Genomic DNA, 17,632 nt, shown 5'->3' on the forward strand with positions numbered 1-17,632 from the left:
CCCACCATCCATGGTGGGACCCAAATCTTGAATGATTTCATTCACTGTATGTGTTCACGTGTTCAATGGAGATTTAGGCGGGCCACAATTTGGGGAGATCCTGTTACCCAAACTGGTCCTATTTTTTAATTTCATTTCCTCATATTGTCCAAGGTCACGGCTCTTAAAATGATGTGCTGTTCCAGGTCTGGAAGCTCACTGCGTGTGATCTCTGTGAAATAGCGAGGAATTCAGTTTATCAATCCGGATTTTCACATGCAGCAAAGGTGGGAAACATGGATGACCCCCATTTCTGTCATCTTGGGCCATTTTGAGTTGCTTCTTGTTTCTAATTTTGGCCTTTCAATAAATCAATGTTTATCTACTGATTCACATCATTGGCAATTTTAGGTTAATTAAGAACAATTCTGGCTGAAATGTGGTTTGTCATGAATGATTCTATCAAAAGAAATGATGAATGATTCTAGTTTTGGATTTGATAATGATAAATTGGGATTTTACTCAAATTCTATGAGCTCTCATTTCCTTGTACGTTCATGGGAAAGTTTAATTTGTACACCTCTTTATTTAGTTTGACCAAGTTTCTTGTTAGTGGCTGCAGTCACATTGGATGGGAAGCAAATATTTCAAGAGAGGCCCTGAAGGGAATGATGTTCATAAAACGAATATACCTCATATGAGAATCGCCTTTCGACATGAGGTAACATTTTGCTGCTCATACTAAGCATGCTTACCAAGAAGCAACTATAATAAGGTGCATGACTATTTGAAGCTTTTGCAGACATGGAAAGAGGAGATGCAATTCATTTATTTGGGAAAAGCTTTGTTTCCTGAGAAAATTGATCCCTGAACAAACCATGACATGAGAAGGTAGGTTGGTCGCACTTAAAATGCTTCTTTTATGCTGTAAAATTCTCCTACTTAATTGAGAGTTACTTCTAATGATTCTATAGGAGTTAATCTTTATGCCATAAAAAGGTGAAATGATAGTAGTAGAGCTTTACAATACAATTTACTATACAATTTGAAACAGCCATTTTGTTCATTAGTTTTAGTAATCTACAAACACATTCATATTTTGACTTGCATTTTTCATACATTCATATTTATACTTGCATTTTTTCATTTGAATTGCATGTGATGCATGGTTTATATGTTCTTTCACCAGTTAAGCTTGTTGTATCATGTAGATCAAAATGTCAGACTCGAATTCTGCATTTTCAAACAAAGCCATGTGATGACTGCCATTTACTCTCTCTCCCATTTTACGTCGAAAGAACAGAGCCTTAGTGACCTTGATTTAATGATCTATCATGTTGCGAAGTGACCCAGGTTCGTAACACCCAGACCGTTGATCTGGCGGGCAATCACAGGAAACGTAGATTCATTCACAAAATTGAGGCTTAAATCAATGGCTTAAAGACATCACGTCTGTTTCATAATACTTGATCAAAGGTCTAAAATCATCTGATAAGAGTAGGATCAAAGACCATTTATGGACCTGATTGCTGTACTCAGTACAGCCATCTTAAAAATCATTTATACTGTCTTTAAACAATAGCTACATTGTCAAAATCGTATATAATTAATGGTTAGAATAGTCGTATTCGTATACCTTTCTTAGTTAATGGTTTTCAAAGTAGGCTTAATGTTCGATTCACGCATCAGATTAAATTAAAATAATCTTATTTATAAATAAAGAACAATTTAAGCTCTAGATTCTTGGGTTGCTATTTTTACCTCATAAAAACTTAGTCATAAAAAAAAGCACTATGTTTTTCGTACGAATCACATTCGCTCATTGCGCATGTTATCTTCATTGACAATTGAAAGCAAAAAAATAAAATGAGAATCAATCCCCATTCAACGGCCTAAAATTGCTTCAGTTCAACTCTAAGATTACACCAATGCTTAGTGGAATAACATAAGCCCCGTGATCCAACGGCCTAGGAACCCTAATTGAGGCTTGATAGATCAAGGGCACAGGATGATCCGATCAAGATTTTCTAGATGGAATTTGGCGACCCTAAGGTCGCAATTCTGATCAACGGTTCCGATCATCGTTAACAGGCGAAACTAGGGCTCAATAATTGTCTTTTAGGAAGGAGCATAAAAGTGACTTTCTTGTAAGCATTTTTCCTACATGAAAAAGGGAAATGATATCAAACCAACCATGTTTTAATAATTGCACAAGCCCACATTGTCTTTTCTTTTTAAATTGGCTGTTGAGAGCTTTTTTGGAACTGTAATAACTTTTGACAGCTCTTTAAATACTAAAAAACAAGATGAGTTAGTGAAATTATAAAAAAAAAAAAAAACAGTTGTGCGGATATCATTTTCCCATAAAAAGGGGATGGCCGCCCTAATTAATTAACTAAACATATTCCTAATGTCTCCTAATAGTAAATTAAGTAAAGTCACCGTTGACGTTACATCATCGGTTAGCATCTGCTTCTCTTTCTTTTGTTGAATGGCTATAAAAAGCCTACCCTTTCTCCATACTTGTATTGCAGAGATAAGAGAGAAAGAGGTTCAGATCGATCTAATCTCGATTAAAGTTAAAGGAAGAAAAACAAATGGGTTCCTCTCAATCTACTACCAATGCTAATGACACGGAACCATCTCCCATTCTCTCATTCCACTCAGCCGCACGCTGGAAAATCCACCTCAATTCTGCCAAGAACTCTACCCAACTGGTTAATCTCATTCTCTCTATCTATCTTAATTTGATGATCTGGTTTGTTATTTTTTCTGGGTTTTGCTTCTATTAAACGAAAATGTTGTGGGGTTTTTTTTTTTTTTTTTTCTGAATTTTAGTTCTGATCAATGAGAATGATCTGGGTTTTGCTAAATCTTAGTTCTAATCAACGATAATGATTTGAGTTTTCTGAATTTTGGTTCTAATCAATGAGAAAAAATGTGGGTTTTCTGGATTTTAGTTCTAATCAATGAGAATGATGTGGGTTTTCTGGATTTTACTTCTAATCAACGAGAATGATGTGGGTTTTCTGGGTTTTGGTTCTAATCAATGAGAATGATTAGGGTTTTCTAGATTTTGCTTCTTATTAACGAGAATGATTGAATTTTGATTAAGATGGTGATCGATTTCACGGCTTCGTGGTGCGGGCCTTGTCGATTCATGGAACCAGTTTTGGAGGAATTTGCTAAGATTTTTGCTGATGTGGTGTTTGTGAAGATTGATGTAGATGAGCTCATGGTATGCACACTCCCCTTTAATCTGGCAGAATGAGATTGTTTTTACACCCCTGTTTTTATATTGGATCCCCACCTTCATTTTTATAGCTTAAACTTCTCTTTATTGGATGGTAGGAAGTCGCTCAGGAATGGGGAGTGGAGGCAATGCCAACGTTCGTTTTAGTGAAGAAAGGAGAGGTGGTGGATAGGGTGGTGGGAGCCAAGAAAGAGGATCTCAAGAAGATGATTGAAAAATACATGAAAGATGAGAAATAGAATAGTCGTCTCACTAACTTTATTAGGGTTGTCTCTAGTTTGATTGAGTCTGCTTTCTATGTCTAATGTGTAATCAAATCATCATTGACTTGATGACGATGGTGATGATGACAAAGGGTTGTTGATACCTTTGCTGTCTTTGGTTTTTTTAGATTCTCTTATTTTGGTTGCTTTTAGTTGTTGTCGTCGAGCTTGTTATCACAGTTAGCTCTATGGAATAATACATGGGCTCCCATGTTTTACTGCTACTTTTACGAATCAATATTCTGATATGAATCATGAGAATTTATATGATGCTCAAAATAGCAAGAGCTAGGTGGTAGGGCCTGGCAAACCACCTGGCCCTTGATTTTTGCTCTGGTCAAAACACACCTAGCGCTTGTAAATTACCCGGTCGGCCATCATATAAAAACTCTTGCATCATATGATTGCCTGTTGAGAGCATCTACTAATAGAGAAATCATATAATGAATAATAGCTGAATAGAATACGAAGTAAAGAGAGGAGTGCCATTATTGAAATAAGAGAGCATGTATACGTGCCAATGGTATCACTGATTTGACATAGATAATTGACCATTCATCCCATCTTAACACACCAAGATGACTCGTGACCTAGAACCTAAAGAGTGCGCTTGGATTGTTAGAATCATGAATCAGAATTGACATCCTCATTCTGATTCTGTTAGAATCAGAATACTACCTCCTGCAGCGCCATAAATTCTTCCACCTATTCCACCCTTAGTTCCATTCATTATTTGAACCAAATGCAAGAATCAGACTGAATTGAACTATGATGCTGATTCCAATTTGTAATTTCTACAATCCGAATGCACCAAAATAAGTAATACAATCCTCTGCATCCTTCTTACGGCGATGGCTACATGCCTCCCCTTAACTTACAGCGAGAGCATCCGTTACAAAAAAAATTTGATTACCTATCTAGCCAACCCATAATCACATGATGTAGACTTGGATGTGATACATGTCTATTACGGGATTTCTATTTTTGGGTTAATCTTGTTTTTTAGCTTTTATCTAGGTTACTTTAGATGGACGAATGAGATTAATTTCTTAGGTCTTAAGTTAGCTTATAAGGGTTTCTTTTTTCAACAATGTTGTCAAAGGCAAGAAGCAAATCTGCATATGCTACTTAATCCTTCTCATCAAACTCCTCGTCTTTCATCTCTGTTGGTTTCTTCTCTTCCCCGAAAGAGCAACAGAACAACCATTCTTGACTACCTCAGCATGCATCTTCAGCTTCTACAATGCAAAGTTTGTGCCATCAAACTCTAGAATATTTGGAATATCGAACTTGGTTGCACTCTTTCGAGCCATTAGGGATCAATCTACGATAAAAGAAAACTCCTCTACACCAATAACAAAACCTGCTGCTCTGATGCCAGATGTTAGAATAAAAACAGCCCAGCAGAGAAGAAAATAGCTGCAGATAAATAGAGAAATGTAGTGGAAATAGAAGAAAGAGAAACAGAGGAAGAAGCAAATGCAACCACAACAAGAGACATCAGATTTAGCGTGGTTTGGCGAAAGCTTACATCAACGGGAATGATATTCTTCATTTCAACAATGGCAACAATAAATAACAGGGAAAAAAATTACAGAGGAGAAACCCTAGCTACTCCAAGTGAAATGGTACCTAAACTTTATCAGTTTTTGTTCTGCGCAAAAAAAATTTGTTAGAGGGTTCCCGAAAAGGAAACATCGTTTCCACACCTTTTTCCACTTTTTCATCTTAAATATCTTCCAACACCAATCTCATACGTGTGGTAATAGATTCTGCTATATAGTGATAGATATGCATGTAGTAATAGATTCTGCTACATCTTATGCAAATAATGGTTATATATAATAGGTGTATACCTTTTTTTTTTGGGTAAGCCAGGCTTTGACGGGGACTCCGATTTATTAAAAAAGAGAAAGATGATACAATAAAACACAAAACCATCCCTAACTCGGAACATGCGGCGGCGGGGGCGCGGGGGGGGATCAAGGCTCAACACATATGAGCGATAGACACTAAGCCTAAGATATCTAAATGCCCAATGGTTGTGAATTACATAATCAACTAATTTGATAGGGGTATGATGGGCTCTTAGTGAGCGTCTTAGCCAATTTTTCTTGTGAACTTCCTTCCCTGATTCATTTGATTTCTCAAGTTCTGGATTCTCTTCTTCACTGCTATCCTCATGCTCGGCTAGGATCAGGTAGACTTGATTGCATTCATCCGCCCAGTATACCTTCTTTTTGTGAGATCCCTTGGACCTTTTGTGCTTGTTGGATCGTCCTCCTTTTCTAAGGAAGATTCTAAGGAGGAGGAAACCTCTTCAGGGTCGGAGTCGTCCTCTGTTCCAGTGTCCTCACTCTCTTCATCATCTGTCTTTGCATCTGAGTCTTGATTATCATGGTTTTGGATGGCTTCTGAATCCAGGTCCTGAAGAATGTTGAATGGATTCTCTGCTAGGAGGGTCTTGGATACGGAGGAGTATTTGTACCTTTGTTTTTCTGAGGGCTTTTGGGGGGGTATCACCAATCTGACAAGGAGCTTGAGAGATATTGTCTCTCTGGGCCAGATATGTTCCTTCACTTGTAGGATTCAATTTCTTTCTTTTTTTCAACCCATTCTTGTTTCTTCTGCAATAGGGCCGGTGTCTTGTTTGGGCGTTGGGGGCATCCTTCAGTAGTATGACTGAAATCTTTGCAGGTTGTACAGGCACTGGGTTTCCAATTTCGATTTCTTCAGGGAGGACTCTCAGCAGTGATCTCTACACAAACTCGAGCGTAGAGGAGTCGGGAAGCTTTAGTTGTGGTTGAGCCCATGAATAAGGCCTACCAATAACACTAGCACGTTTACTCAATCCTTTGTGGATCCAAAACTTCAAATGTAAGTCTGGGAATCTGATCCAAATAGGGATGGTGTTGAGTTCTAGTCTTTCCATAGAGCAGTGAGGGATCCATTTTTGGAGGATGAGGGCACGACCTCCATAGGTTGTGGTGGGGGCTTCAAGGACCTTAGTACAATCCTCTTCATTCATGAACTTAAAAAGGATGAATCCACTTGGTACAGCTATGAGCTTAAATGAGTTCCCATTTTCTTTGGATGGTTTTTTAGAGATACATAGTATGGTCTCCTCCCAAGAAAGTAGTCCCCATGACAATGTTTCCATTTTTCTTCCGCCTCGTCGAAGTCATCTTCTCTAAATGAGCCAATGAGGCTTTGGTTCCTGCAACGGTTTTCTTTGGTGCATGGTATTCCAGTTTTGTTTCATGTATTTTGCTTTGAGTAGTTTCAAACAGTTGGTTCCACAAGGGTTTTGTTTGGACATAGTTCATGCTCGGGCAAGGGGGCACAAAGGGGGATGCACATGTATTTTGCATGAATCACATCCGCTCATAGCGCATGTCATGTTCTTGTTGACAATTGAAGGTGAACAAAATAAGAATCAACCCACATTCGGAGAGAGAAAATTGCTTGAGTTCAAGTGTTAGACTGTACGAATTGGTTAGTGGAATATGAAAGTGGCTGCTCCCATTCTTGGAAACAAATAGGTCCAGCTAGATCCACACCAGAGGGAGTAGACTGAACCAAGGCCCGGCGAACTATGCAGAAAGTCACTTTTACCGTCAACAATAAAAGCCAGTCTTTGTCTCTTCTAAGAGGGCATGTAGGTAAGATCAAGATTGTTGATCTTGTAGAACATCAAGAGGCTATTCATCGTGGTGTTGGTCCCATCTAGATCAGACATCCCATGCATAATATAAAGGACTATAAAATTCAATGGTCTAGCTTTTCTGATCGGAACCCTTATTGAGGTTCAATGGATCAAGGGCATAGGATGATCCGATCAAGATTTTCTCGATGGATTTCGGCTAGCCCTATAGTCACGTAAACAGGCAGAAATAGGATCAATTAGTGTCTTTTAGAAATGATCGTAAAAGCAACTTTCTTGTAAGCATTTTCTTATATAAAAAGGGAAATGATATTTGCCCTTCGGTATTCGTTAAAGTGGGGTGAATTTATCCTCAAGCAGTGAACCATTCTCACAGAAACTGTAAGCAATCGAAGTAGCCGAACCACTTAATTAGTTAAATATAGGGTGATGATAAATTTGCACACTCTATAGGATAATTCGCACCCCTTTTAACGTTAAAGTATGTGGCGCCGTGGCGGACTTTTAAAGCTTTTTTAACGTTACAGGGGTGTACAGGGTGGTGCGAATTTATCATATCCTATAGATATATTCCCAATGTCTCCTAAGTGCTCATTAAAACAAATTCCATATCAAGAAGAGCATCTGCTTCTCCTCTTTTTCCTACTGCAAAACACAACACATCTCTCTATGAATTGAAAGCCTACTCTCTCTCTCTCTCTCTCTCTCTCTCTCTCTTTCTCTCTTTTGAATGGCTATAAAAGCCTACCCTTTCACCATTCTTGTACTGCATAGATAAGAGAGAGAGAGATTGAGATCGATCTAAGCTCGATCGAGTAGCGTTAAAGGAATAAGAAAATGGGTTCCTGTCTATCTTCCATGCGTGGTAATGACACAGAATCGTCTCGCATTCTCTCGTTCCACTCAGCTGCCAGCTGGAATACCCACCTCAACTCTACCAAGAACACTACCCAACTGGTGAATCTCATTATCTCTATCAATCTTAAATTTGACCATCTGTCTTGTAATTTATTTTTTTCTCGGTTTTATTTTTAATCATGATAAGTTTAGGAATTTCACTAAACTTTGGATGAATTGAAAAGAGACTATAATGAGTTTTTATGGAGAACACTCAAAACATAAGCATAGAAAAACAAGGAGTAATTATGAAAAGATATAAAGAGAGAATCATCCTAATCAAACCTAATTGTTAATCTAATTAGGTTGACTAATTTATCTAAGTTACCCCATTTAATCAACTTGCCCAATCTACCTCGAGGATGATCCAACGGTGAGATCTTAATCCAATCCAACCACTGGATCTCACATATTCTAACAAATCAATGAGAATGTTTTTTTTAATATGTAATCAACGAGATTGCTGTCGGTTTTTTCTGAATTTTAGTTCTAATCAACGAGAATGTTGTGGGTTTTTGATGGATTTTAGTTCTAATCAAGGATACTGATGTGGGTTTTCTGAATTTTAGTTCTAATAAACGAGATTGTTGTGGGTTTTTGCTGGATTTTAGTTATAATCAATGTGAATGATGTGGGTTTTAGACCTCCTGGATCATAGTAAACATGGCTTCTTCTGAGTATGGGGTTTTTCCTTAGGGATCATGTGTGTCCCGAGTCTCGCCAATTGCACAAATCCAACTCGCGTATTTATGTTCTCTTGCTTGTTTTTAGCTTGTCTTCAAGGGTCTCATGACTCATGACCCTAGCTGTTTTGCAGTTTTCGTTAGGCATTGTTCCAAGTACTGGACAATGGTATTGTTCCTGCTATTTAACATCTTTCTTTATTTAATATACTCGTAGGGGTCCGCCTGACCCAGCTTACCCATAAAAAAATGATGTGGGTTTTCTGGATTTTACTTCTAATCAATGAAAATGATGTGGGTGTTCTGCGTTTTACTTCTAATCAATGGGAATGAATTGGGCTTTCTAGATTTTGCTTCTTATTAACTAGAATGATTGAATTTTGATTAAGATGGTGATCGATTTCTCGGCGTCGTGGTGCGGGCCTTGTCGATTCATGGAACCTGTGTTGAAGGAATTTGCTAAGATTTTTGCGAATGTGGTGTTTGTGAAGATTGACGTAGATGAGCTGAAGGTATATACGATGTACCCTCCCTTTCATTTGGTAGAGAATGAGCTTGTTTTTACACCCCACTATTTTTATATTGGCAACCCTTTCTTCATTTGTAAAGCTTAAACCTCTTTCTTTTTGGATGGTAGGAAGTCGCTCAGGAATGGCGAGTGGAGGCGATGCCCACGTTCGTTTTAGTGAAGAAAGGAAAGGAAGTAGATAGGGTGGTGGGAGCTCAGCAAGAGGATCTCAAGAAGAAGATTGAAGAATACATGATAGATGAGAAATAGAATGAACACCTTGCTATAGCTTGAATGAATCTGCTTTCTATCTCTAATATGTAATCAAATAATATTGGACTCCCTTTTTTTAATGCTACTTTCATTCAAGGTTTTATATTTCGGACCTCGCCGAAATCCTGAAATTTTGGCCAAAATTCAGTAAAAATCTTGAAGTGTCGATTTTTTAGGCTGAAATTTCGGATGAAATTTCTGTAATTTCTGTAATTTCGGCCGAAATTCTGTAAAATAATAATAATAATTTCAACCGAAAGTTTGTACATCTTGGCCGAAATTCTGTAAAATAATAATAATAATTTCAACCGAAAGTTTGTACATCTTGGAAGTTTCGGTTTTGGTACGTTTCAGTTTCGGTCTCAACCGAAATCTGGATCCAGAATTTTAGATTTCGGCCATACTTTCATTAACTTATTTTAGAAGCTAAATAGAATACAAAGGAAATAGAGGAGTGCTATTATTAAAATAAGAGAGCATGCATAAGTGTTAACGGTAGCACTACGATGGCCCTCAGAACCCACCATATTGGATGAGTCGTGGCCTGGAACCAAAGGGTGCCCTTGGACTGTCAATATCAGGAATTAGTATCGACATCAACATTACCTATTCCAGCGCCGTAAATTCTTCCACCTATTCCACCCCTTATTCCATTCATTATTTGAACCAAATGCAAGAATCCGACTAAATTGATCTGGGATGCTGATTCCAATTCATAATTTCCACAATCCAACGGCACCCAAAAATGTTATCAATGTTATGGCGGGGCCGTTTGGATGTATGGATTTTATAATCCAAGATTGTAAAATCCTGGATTTTATTGACTAAAACCTGATTTCACAATCATGGATTATAAAATCCAGGTTTAGCTTGTAAAATTCTAGATTATAAAATCCATGTATCCAAATGGTCTATAGATTTGTAAACTTAAACGTGTTCTTATTTGTTGTCTACCTGTACAACTCAACTCAACTAAGCCTTCGTCCCAAGCTAGTTGCGGTCGGCTAAATGAATCCTTTAGAAAATTTTCATGAAGAAAGTGAACGGATCTACACAGTTCAAATTGACTAAGTCTAATCCTGACACTAGTTGGGTTCGTCTACATGGATCATTTTCTTCCATTCTATCCTATCCAGTGTCATGTTCTCTATTATGTTCCTAGCCCTCAAGTCCTTCCTCACCATTTCTACCCAAGTTGTTTCCGGTCTACCCTTATCTCTTTTTACTCCATCAACTTGGTATGGGTCACTTCATCTCACTGGAGCATTCAAAGGCCTACGTTGGATATGCCCAAACCATCTTAAGCGGTGCTCTCTCATCTTCTCCTCAATTGGTGCCACCCCCCACCTTTTTATGGATGTCTTCATTTTTCATTCGATCTAACAGGTTGCACATCCATCTAAGCATTCGCATCTCCGCTACACTCATCTTATGCACATGCTGCTGCTTATTGGTTCAACATTCTGAGCCGTACAGCATGATTGGCGTCACAGCTGTCTTATATGTTGTCTATCTGTATTTTAAAAGAAAAATACGAACATCAAAAATACAAGTCGGGTTCACAAATTCGGATGGTCTAAACCATTCATTTGCTTGCCTCTACAATAGATGTGTGGTGCATTAAAAGTTCATCTCCATAGTATGATCCTAACCCGTCATTTTATGGAGGTTTCTGTTTATGGTGGTCCCACCAAATTCAATGAATGGTTGAGGTTTCTGTTTTTGGTGGTCACCCCCAAATTAAATGAATGTTTGAGATCATCCAAATGAGTAGAGCCCATTGTACACTTTTGAGAGTGTATTTCCTTGGGAATACACGCATACATATATTATAGATAAAATCTCTTAGGGAAAAGATATTCCCCCCACCCCACGGATAAAATCCCCACATTTAACAGTTTCTGTGAGAATGGTTCACTGGTTGAGGATATATTTACCCCCTTTAAGGTTTTTCTTTGCCTTTAAAACTTGACGAATAACGTTAAAGGAAGGGTGGGGTGATATCATTCCCCAATCTCTTACTTTCAAACTGAAAAATTAAATGATTTGATTCAATAGAATGCATCGGTTCAACTCGCATTTTTCGTCGGTCATAAAACAGAGGGAAAAAAAAAATATTTTCCAAACTTTTCAAGCAAAATCCCGCGGTCCAAACAGGGCCTAAAAAATTTATTGAGGAGTTCTCTTTGTCACCCTATATCCCTAATGCATACGATTGGTATGAAATGAGGAAAACGTGTATTTAAATGCTTAGGATGGTAATTGAACCCATACATGGCTTTAATCTCAAACCCAAGCAAAGCTCTTAACTTGGAATTCTAACTCATCAATGAATACAAAAATGCTTTACAAACACTCACATGCAAAACATGTACATGCTATTTTCTTAATTTCAACAAAAAGATCCCACTCAATGATCTATACTTGTTGATAGTTCCATCTCAGCAGTAAATTATTATAAGTAAAAAAAATAAAAATTAAACACAATTACATACTTGCATGACCACATCTATACACTAGCAAAAATCATTTAGGACATGTTTGGCACCCATGAAATAAATATTCCATGGAATTTTAGTGGGGTCAGTTGTGATAGATGGGAGGAGCCTATTATTTTTCACTGTTTTTAGGGATTTACCAAGCTCTCTCCATGCTCTCTCTCTCTCTACACTTGTGTTTCATCAAGTCTCTCCCCGTCCCTCTAGCTATGCCTCTCCTTTTCAACTGGGCCCACGAATATTCTATAGAATAATTTTTGGGATGCGATATATTTGCCTATTTTTCTTACTTGGGACAGCCCCATCTAGTGTCGAAGAGTAAAAGGGGCAAAAATATATCACTTCCCTAATTTTTTGTTGTTTCCATACAGGCCCTTAATGGAGAATGCCTTATCATTGCCCATTTTGATTGGGTCACCCCCATCGTACAGCCATGATGTGGGTTCATAACAACTTAAGAAGGGCTCTACTCGTGGAGATGTTCCAAATGTACACACAGAAAGAGTCCAAAATGTGCCCAACCAAAGAGGAAAAGCCAAACAACACACGTAGAATGAAGAGAGTGGGGAAGGACCACGGAGCCATATCGCTACAACTGAATCATTCCCCTTCAGTGAAACAACTTTTCTACTTATGTCGTTTTCTCTTTATTTTTATAAAGTTTAGAGGGTCTCATTTCCCTCTGATTATGACCCCCTCAAAACCTTCACTCCCCCTATTTGCTAATCAACCAAGGCATCTTTGCTTTCTAAATAATACATTTGGGTTTGAGAATCTCCATTTAAAAATATGGAAAGCCAAAGAACATTTTGATTACTCCTTTATATATAATATGAGAATAGAGTTCCTAAGGTGTCACCTCATATACCTTATATGAGGTTAGCTATATGAGGTGGCGCTTAAAAACATAAGGGGCCTACTTTGTTTGGATGATCCAAAGCATTCATTTGATAGGTCCTCACATAGATAGGGTGTGCCCAAAAAATGAATTTCATAGGATCATCCTAACCCTTCCATTTGTGGAGGTTGAAATTGATGGGTATAAACCTCCATAAATTTGCATATTTTTAACCTCCATAAATGGAAGGGTTTGGATGATCCTATGGACCTGATTTTTTATAGGCACCATATCCATCTAAGGGCCTTTCAAATGAGCGGTTTGGATCGCCCCAAAAATGTGGGCCCCTTATGTTTTGTGAGCGCCACCTCATATAAGCTATATGAGGTGACACCTTTGGAACTCTATTCTCATATAATATATAGGTTATTGATGAATTAATCAAGCTAAATTTCACTATTTAGATGGTGGTTCGTTTTAGCACCATTGTCTCCATTCTTCACTTGGAAGATGGACTTAGATGATCCTCATGGTCCATTTGGTCGGCCCTCTCTTAGACAGCTTGTAAACCAAAAGTGTTTATCCTACTATTTTGGCTTATGGCAAAGATTTCATAAAATGCTAAAAAGAAACTGACTTTTGTTCTCTGAGTTTTTATATGGTGGAAGCCTTATAGTCCGGAAACTTTCAAAAAGTACTGTACGGACCACACTACAGGATGATCCAAACCGTCCATGTGATGGGCCACAGCGTAAATAGGTAGTGCCCAAAAAAACATGTCTATAGGATGATCCCAGCCCTGCAATCTGTTGAGGAACTGCATCTCTTGTTCTCTTTCGAAAAGATGTTTATTACTTTATTATGCCTCACTTTTCCAATTCTATATTGAAATACAAATTGCCTAAAATAAGGAAATTGAAACAACAATAGTACAATTTTCTGCCTAGCGGCAGCACTGTAGAATACAATACCTAGAGCTCTAAAGATCACTGAAACAAGAAGCAGTCCATCTCAAGCATAACCCCCAGTGTGTATAGTTTCAAGAATAATTATGGTGGCCACACTCCTAGTGGTGTCAACCATGGATCCAATTCGGGTCAGATCGGCCTATATCTTGGTCACAGTCCTTTCAGATTACTTATTGGTCGGATCAATTGTGGGTGCTTTTCGGATCCTATATTTAAATTCTTGATCATGATACATTTTGATTGGGACCGTCTAATTTAAGTGTCACAAGTCATGTTTACGTTAGGGCTTAGGGTTAGAAGAGAGAAGAGAGAAGAAACTCAAAGAGGGAGGATAATCATCATCAAAAGAAAAAAGTGTGAATTTGAAATGTTGCTTCCTGTTTTTATTAGAGATTTTAATGTTATGAATAGACACATTGTGCCCAACATTCTAATCCTTTGGATCCATTGGACAATCAGGGTCCACTAACACCCTACACATTCCCTTTTTTTATTCATAAGATCCGCTTTTTTGATTTGTTGCTGATAGCTTTTCCTGAAATTGCAACAGTTTTAAGAACTTATAAGGGAGGTTTAAAGTTAAAAAATAGGAGTGTAATTATTAAATCAGGAGTGTGGATATCATCAGCTTACCCACCAAAACAAAAGAGGGTGGATATCATTTCTTTCGTTTTTTTTTTTTTGGTAGGTAAGCTGGGGTTTGGCGATGTAGATATCATTTCTCTAATTACTATGTATGTAATATTGAAGGAAGAAATACCAAATATTAATATATTAAGATTTTCTTTATTAGGAGAATATCAGTACCATACTATGTATTTTGATTAGCACTAAGATCCCTCCCTAGGGCTGGCAATTTCACCCGTGAAAACGGGGATCCGCCCCGCCCCGCACTGCGCAGGGATTCCCCAACTTGGAGCGGGCACGGGGACTTAAAAAATTCCCCGAAGTGGAGACTGGGTGGGGATGGAAATGGACCTGCCCGCCCCGTTTTAATATGCAAGAAATTATCAATATCCTCTTATTTTAGTAATGTTTTAGTATTTTTTTTGTTAACCGTAAATATTTCTTTTAGGCTAGTGATATTGGCACTACCATATTTTGATAAATGCACAAAGACGGCTTGTCTTTTTTCTTTTTTATGGGCGTTAGAAAGCTCTTTTGAGGTGAGAATTTTTTGTGCGGGACGGGGACAGGGATTCCCCGCCATCCCCGAAGCGGGGACGCGGAATGCAACATCCGGCCCCGCCCCGTTATATTAAATCAATATTCCGATCATGAATGGGAAAGAGGAGATGAAAATTCTGGTGTAGTGGAGTCGTGAGATTCTATTTGTCCCTACTTTTTTCCATTCTAGTTATGAATTATTTAATATAAAGATAATCGTTAGGTGTATATAAAAATAAAAAGGAAGAAATAGGAATGGGAACCATGACGGAAAGGTGTGGAATCCACACTCTTTACAAGTCCAAATCCAATCCTCTTCTATTTATAAATAATTCCAGTACCCATAAGATTTGCTTCTGTGTATACTTTTCAAGGGGAGGAGTTATTGCATGAAGGGTTTTAAAGAAAAGAAAGGGAAAGAAGAGAAAAACTCCATTCAAACTTTTTTGAAATTGGGCACCATATATGGAAAATGAAGAAGTTTTATATGGTGTCCCCATGTACAAGCAAGTTCACCAATAAAATAAATTTATGGTAGGGCCCTTATTATTGGATGATCCAAATCATTCATTTGTTAGGCTATGACTTAAGTAAGCCATGGCCCAAAAATCATCTCCATAGGATGATACTAACCCTCTAATCTATGGAGGTTTCTATGTCTGTGTCATCCATTTATAGATTTTTCGAAGTTCCACTTTGTAAGCAGGTTGATTAGATGACCAAGAATGTCCAACTAATCAAGATTTTTTAGGTGGTGTGGCTCACTAGAACAATGGTATTCGATTATTGAGGTAGTTATTGCACATGTATGCCACATTTTATGGCGGAAATGGTGGAGACTGGAGATATAACTTACACCCATTTTACCATACACATGGTATGTTTCTAGTCATCAGATGTGACATCCTACCAATCCATACAATGGGCATAGCCACCCAATTGGTCATTGAAGACATTAGAACACCTGCCTTAGGTGGGCTTGCTACTGGTAGATGTCCCTATCCTTTCCTTAGGCTCTGTTTCTTTCAACGTAAAATGGGAGTAATTGAGTAAAACAATCTAAGATCCAAAAAGCCACAGAAAGGTTAGATGGAAATTGCTACAAAGACATGTGATCTTAGGCTCCTTACCAAGACACACTCAGATCAGATCCGATTATCTGAACAGAGACCATAAATCTGGCCAAATGCGATTATGAACACCTTGATCTAATGATCTAGGCCCTCGATCTAATGATCTAGGCCCTTGATCCATCAACACGACCGCATTTAGGGTTCGGCCAAGAAAAAACTGAACCATTGATTTTTGTAGTCCTTTAACTTCCACATGGCATGTGATGTTGGTCCGGGATGGGAGCAAAGCATGTGAGTCACCTCATGATATTCTACAAGACCACGAGTCTTGATTTCACACGGATATCCCTATTCGACCCAAAAATCGCACATTAAAGCCTATTCAAATGCTAACCACCTGCCTAATTGTTCTCCATAATCTTTTGATTAAAATTTGAGGAATGCTAACCCGAAGGGTGCCTTGCCAAAAACCCAGATGCAAGGGCGTCCCATTAGATCCAAGTCATTAGCTGAGGCAACTATTCAATCAAATGATCCAGCACGGATTGGATTTTTTTGAGACTAATCTTTTGATTGAATTTGAGAAATTTCAAAACCAAAGGGCACCCTTGCAAAAAAAACCTAGCTTCAAGGGTGCCCATTAGATCCGCGTCACTCAACCATATTTAACTATTTATCATACCTTTAATCTTGTATTATTATAAATGAACTTAAGTTACTTGGATCCAATGAGGTACCCTTGCAGCTTGGATTTTCCGAGCGAGCCTTTAGTTTAGCATTCCTATCGAAATTTATGTTAGGTAAACCGTAAGAAGAAATAAAAGTTGAATAAATGAAACGAAAGAGACCCAATTGTCAAAAAATTGGTGAGAAAAAAACACAGACCACGGAGACCGTACGTATCTCTTCTTTCTTTTTTTCTCTCTTTTTCCCCTTTATTACTATTTTTTTCGCTTTCGGTAGTTGAAGCGGTGGTGACGTGTTTTTCGTCAAACTCATCTCTAGTCTCCACCCTAATTGGGCCCTACTAAAAGACTCATGATATTTCTCCTTCTTCCTAATTTCAATAGGATATGCAAAGTTTAGTAGGGCCCACTAATCTGAACCATTTGTTCATGCTCCAAAACTCTCTACATATGATGATGAATCCTAATCCTGAAATGGGCAGATCAAAATTTTGAAAAAAAAAAAACAAAATTATAGGGTTAGGATCATCTTATGGTTTAGATCATCAAGATACAAATGAAGGGCTTAATTTTTATAGTCTTATATGTTACACATGGGATGTTTGGTTTATGATGGTACCACATGGGTCATCACTTGCTGTCTACAAGATCAACTCTCATGATTTCACATACATTACCCATTAGTTCTTAGGTCATTTGAAGTGAAGAAAGTGGGTGAAAAGTTGGAAATAATGTGATGCTGGGGATTGTAGGAGAATTGAATAATAGGGGATTTTATATGGTGAGTGTACCTGCTACCTAGTAATAGTATTAGTACCTAGTAAAAAAATTAGAAGAAAGAAAATTTGAGAATGAGGGTGTGACTTGTGAGTGTACCCGTCA

General features: G+C 38.0%; 2 protein-coding genes across 2 annotated transcripts in view; both read left to right on the forward strand.

Annotated features, from left to right (window-relative positions):
- The window catches only part of LOC143847816 (putative AMP deaminase), a 21,024-nt gene extending 18,462 nt beyond the window's left edge, over nt 1-2,562 (forward strand). Inside the window, exons 17-20 of the mRNA XM_077356592.1 lie at nt 186-266; nt 602-700; nt 782-870; nt 2,514-2,562. Coding sequence (XP_077212707.1) covers nt 186-266; nt 602-700; nt 782-850 — 249 coding nt within the window. The 3' untranslated portion in view covers nt 851-870; nt 2,514-2,562. The remainder of the gene's footprint in view (nt 1-185; nt 267-601; nt 701-781; nt 871-2,513) is intronic.
- On the forward strand, nt 2,562-9,625 carry LOC143859174 (TPR repeat-containing thioredoxin TDX-like). The gene is made up of 6 exons (XM_077369867.1): nt 2,562-2,696; nt 3,095-3,217; nt 3,331-3,468; nt 7,994-8,116; nt 9,129-9,251; nt 9,377-9,625. The coding sequence occupies exons 1-6, from the start codon at nt 2,577-2,579 to the stop codon at nt 9,515-9,517; spliced, it is 768 nt and encodes a 255-aa protein (XP_077225982.1). The 5' UTR covers nt 2,562-2,576; the 3' UTR covers nt 9,518-9,625.
- The last annotated feature ends 8,007 nt before the right edge of the window (nt 9,626-17,632 follow it).

Source organism: Tasmannia lanceolata, unplaced genomic scaffold (assembly GCF_043159265.1).
Source record: "Tasmannia lanceolata isolate RefF3 unplaced genomic scaffold, GAP_Taslan_0.1 ptg000003l, whole genome shotgun sequence".
Taxonomy (NCBI): Eukaryota; Viridiplantae; Streptophyta; class Magnoliopsida; order Canellales; family Winteraceae; genus Tasmannia; species Tasmannia lanceolata.

Coding starts and splice junctions, on each gene's coding strand:
- LOC143859174 (XM_077369867.1), top strand. CDS start 2,577: ATGGGTTCCTCTCAATCTACTACCAATGCTAATGACACGGAACCATCT. Junction 2,697..3,094: donor CCAAGAACTCTACCCAACTG/GTTAATCTCATT, acceptor ATTTTGATTAAG/ATGGTGATCGATTTCACGGC. Junction 3,218..3,330: donor TTGATGTAGATGAGCTCATG/GTATGCACACTC, acceptor ATTGGATGGTAG/GAAGTCGCTCAGGAATGGGG.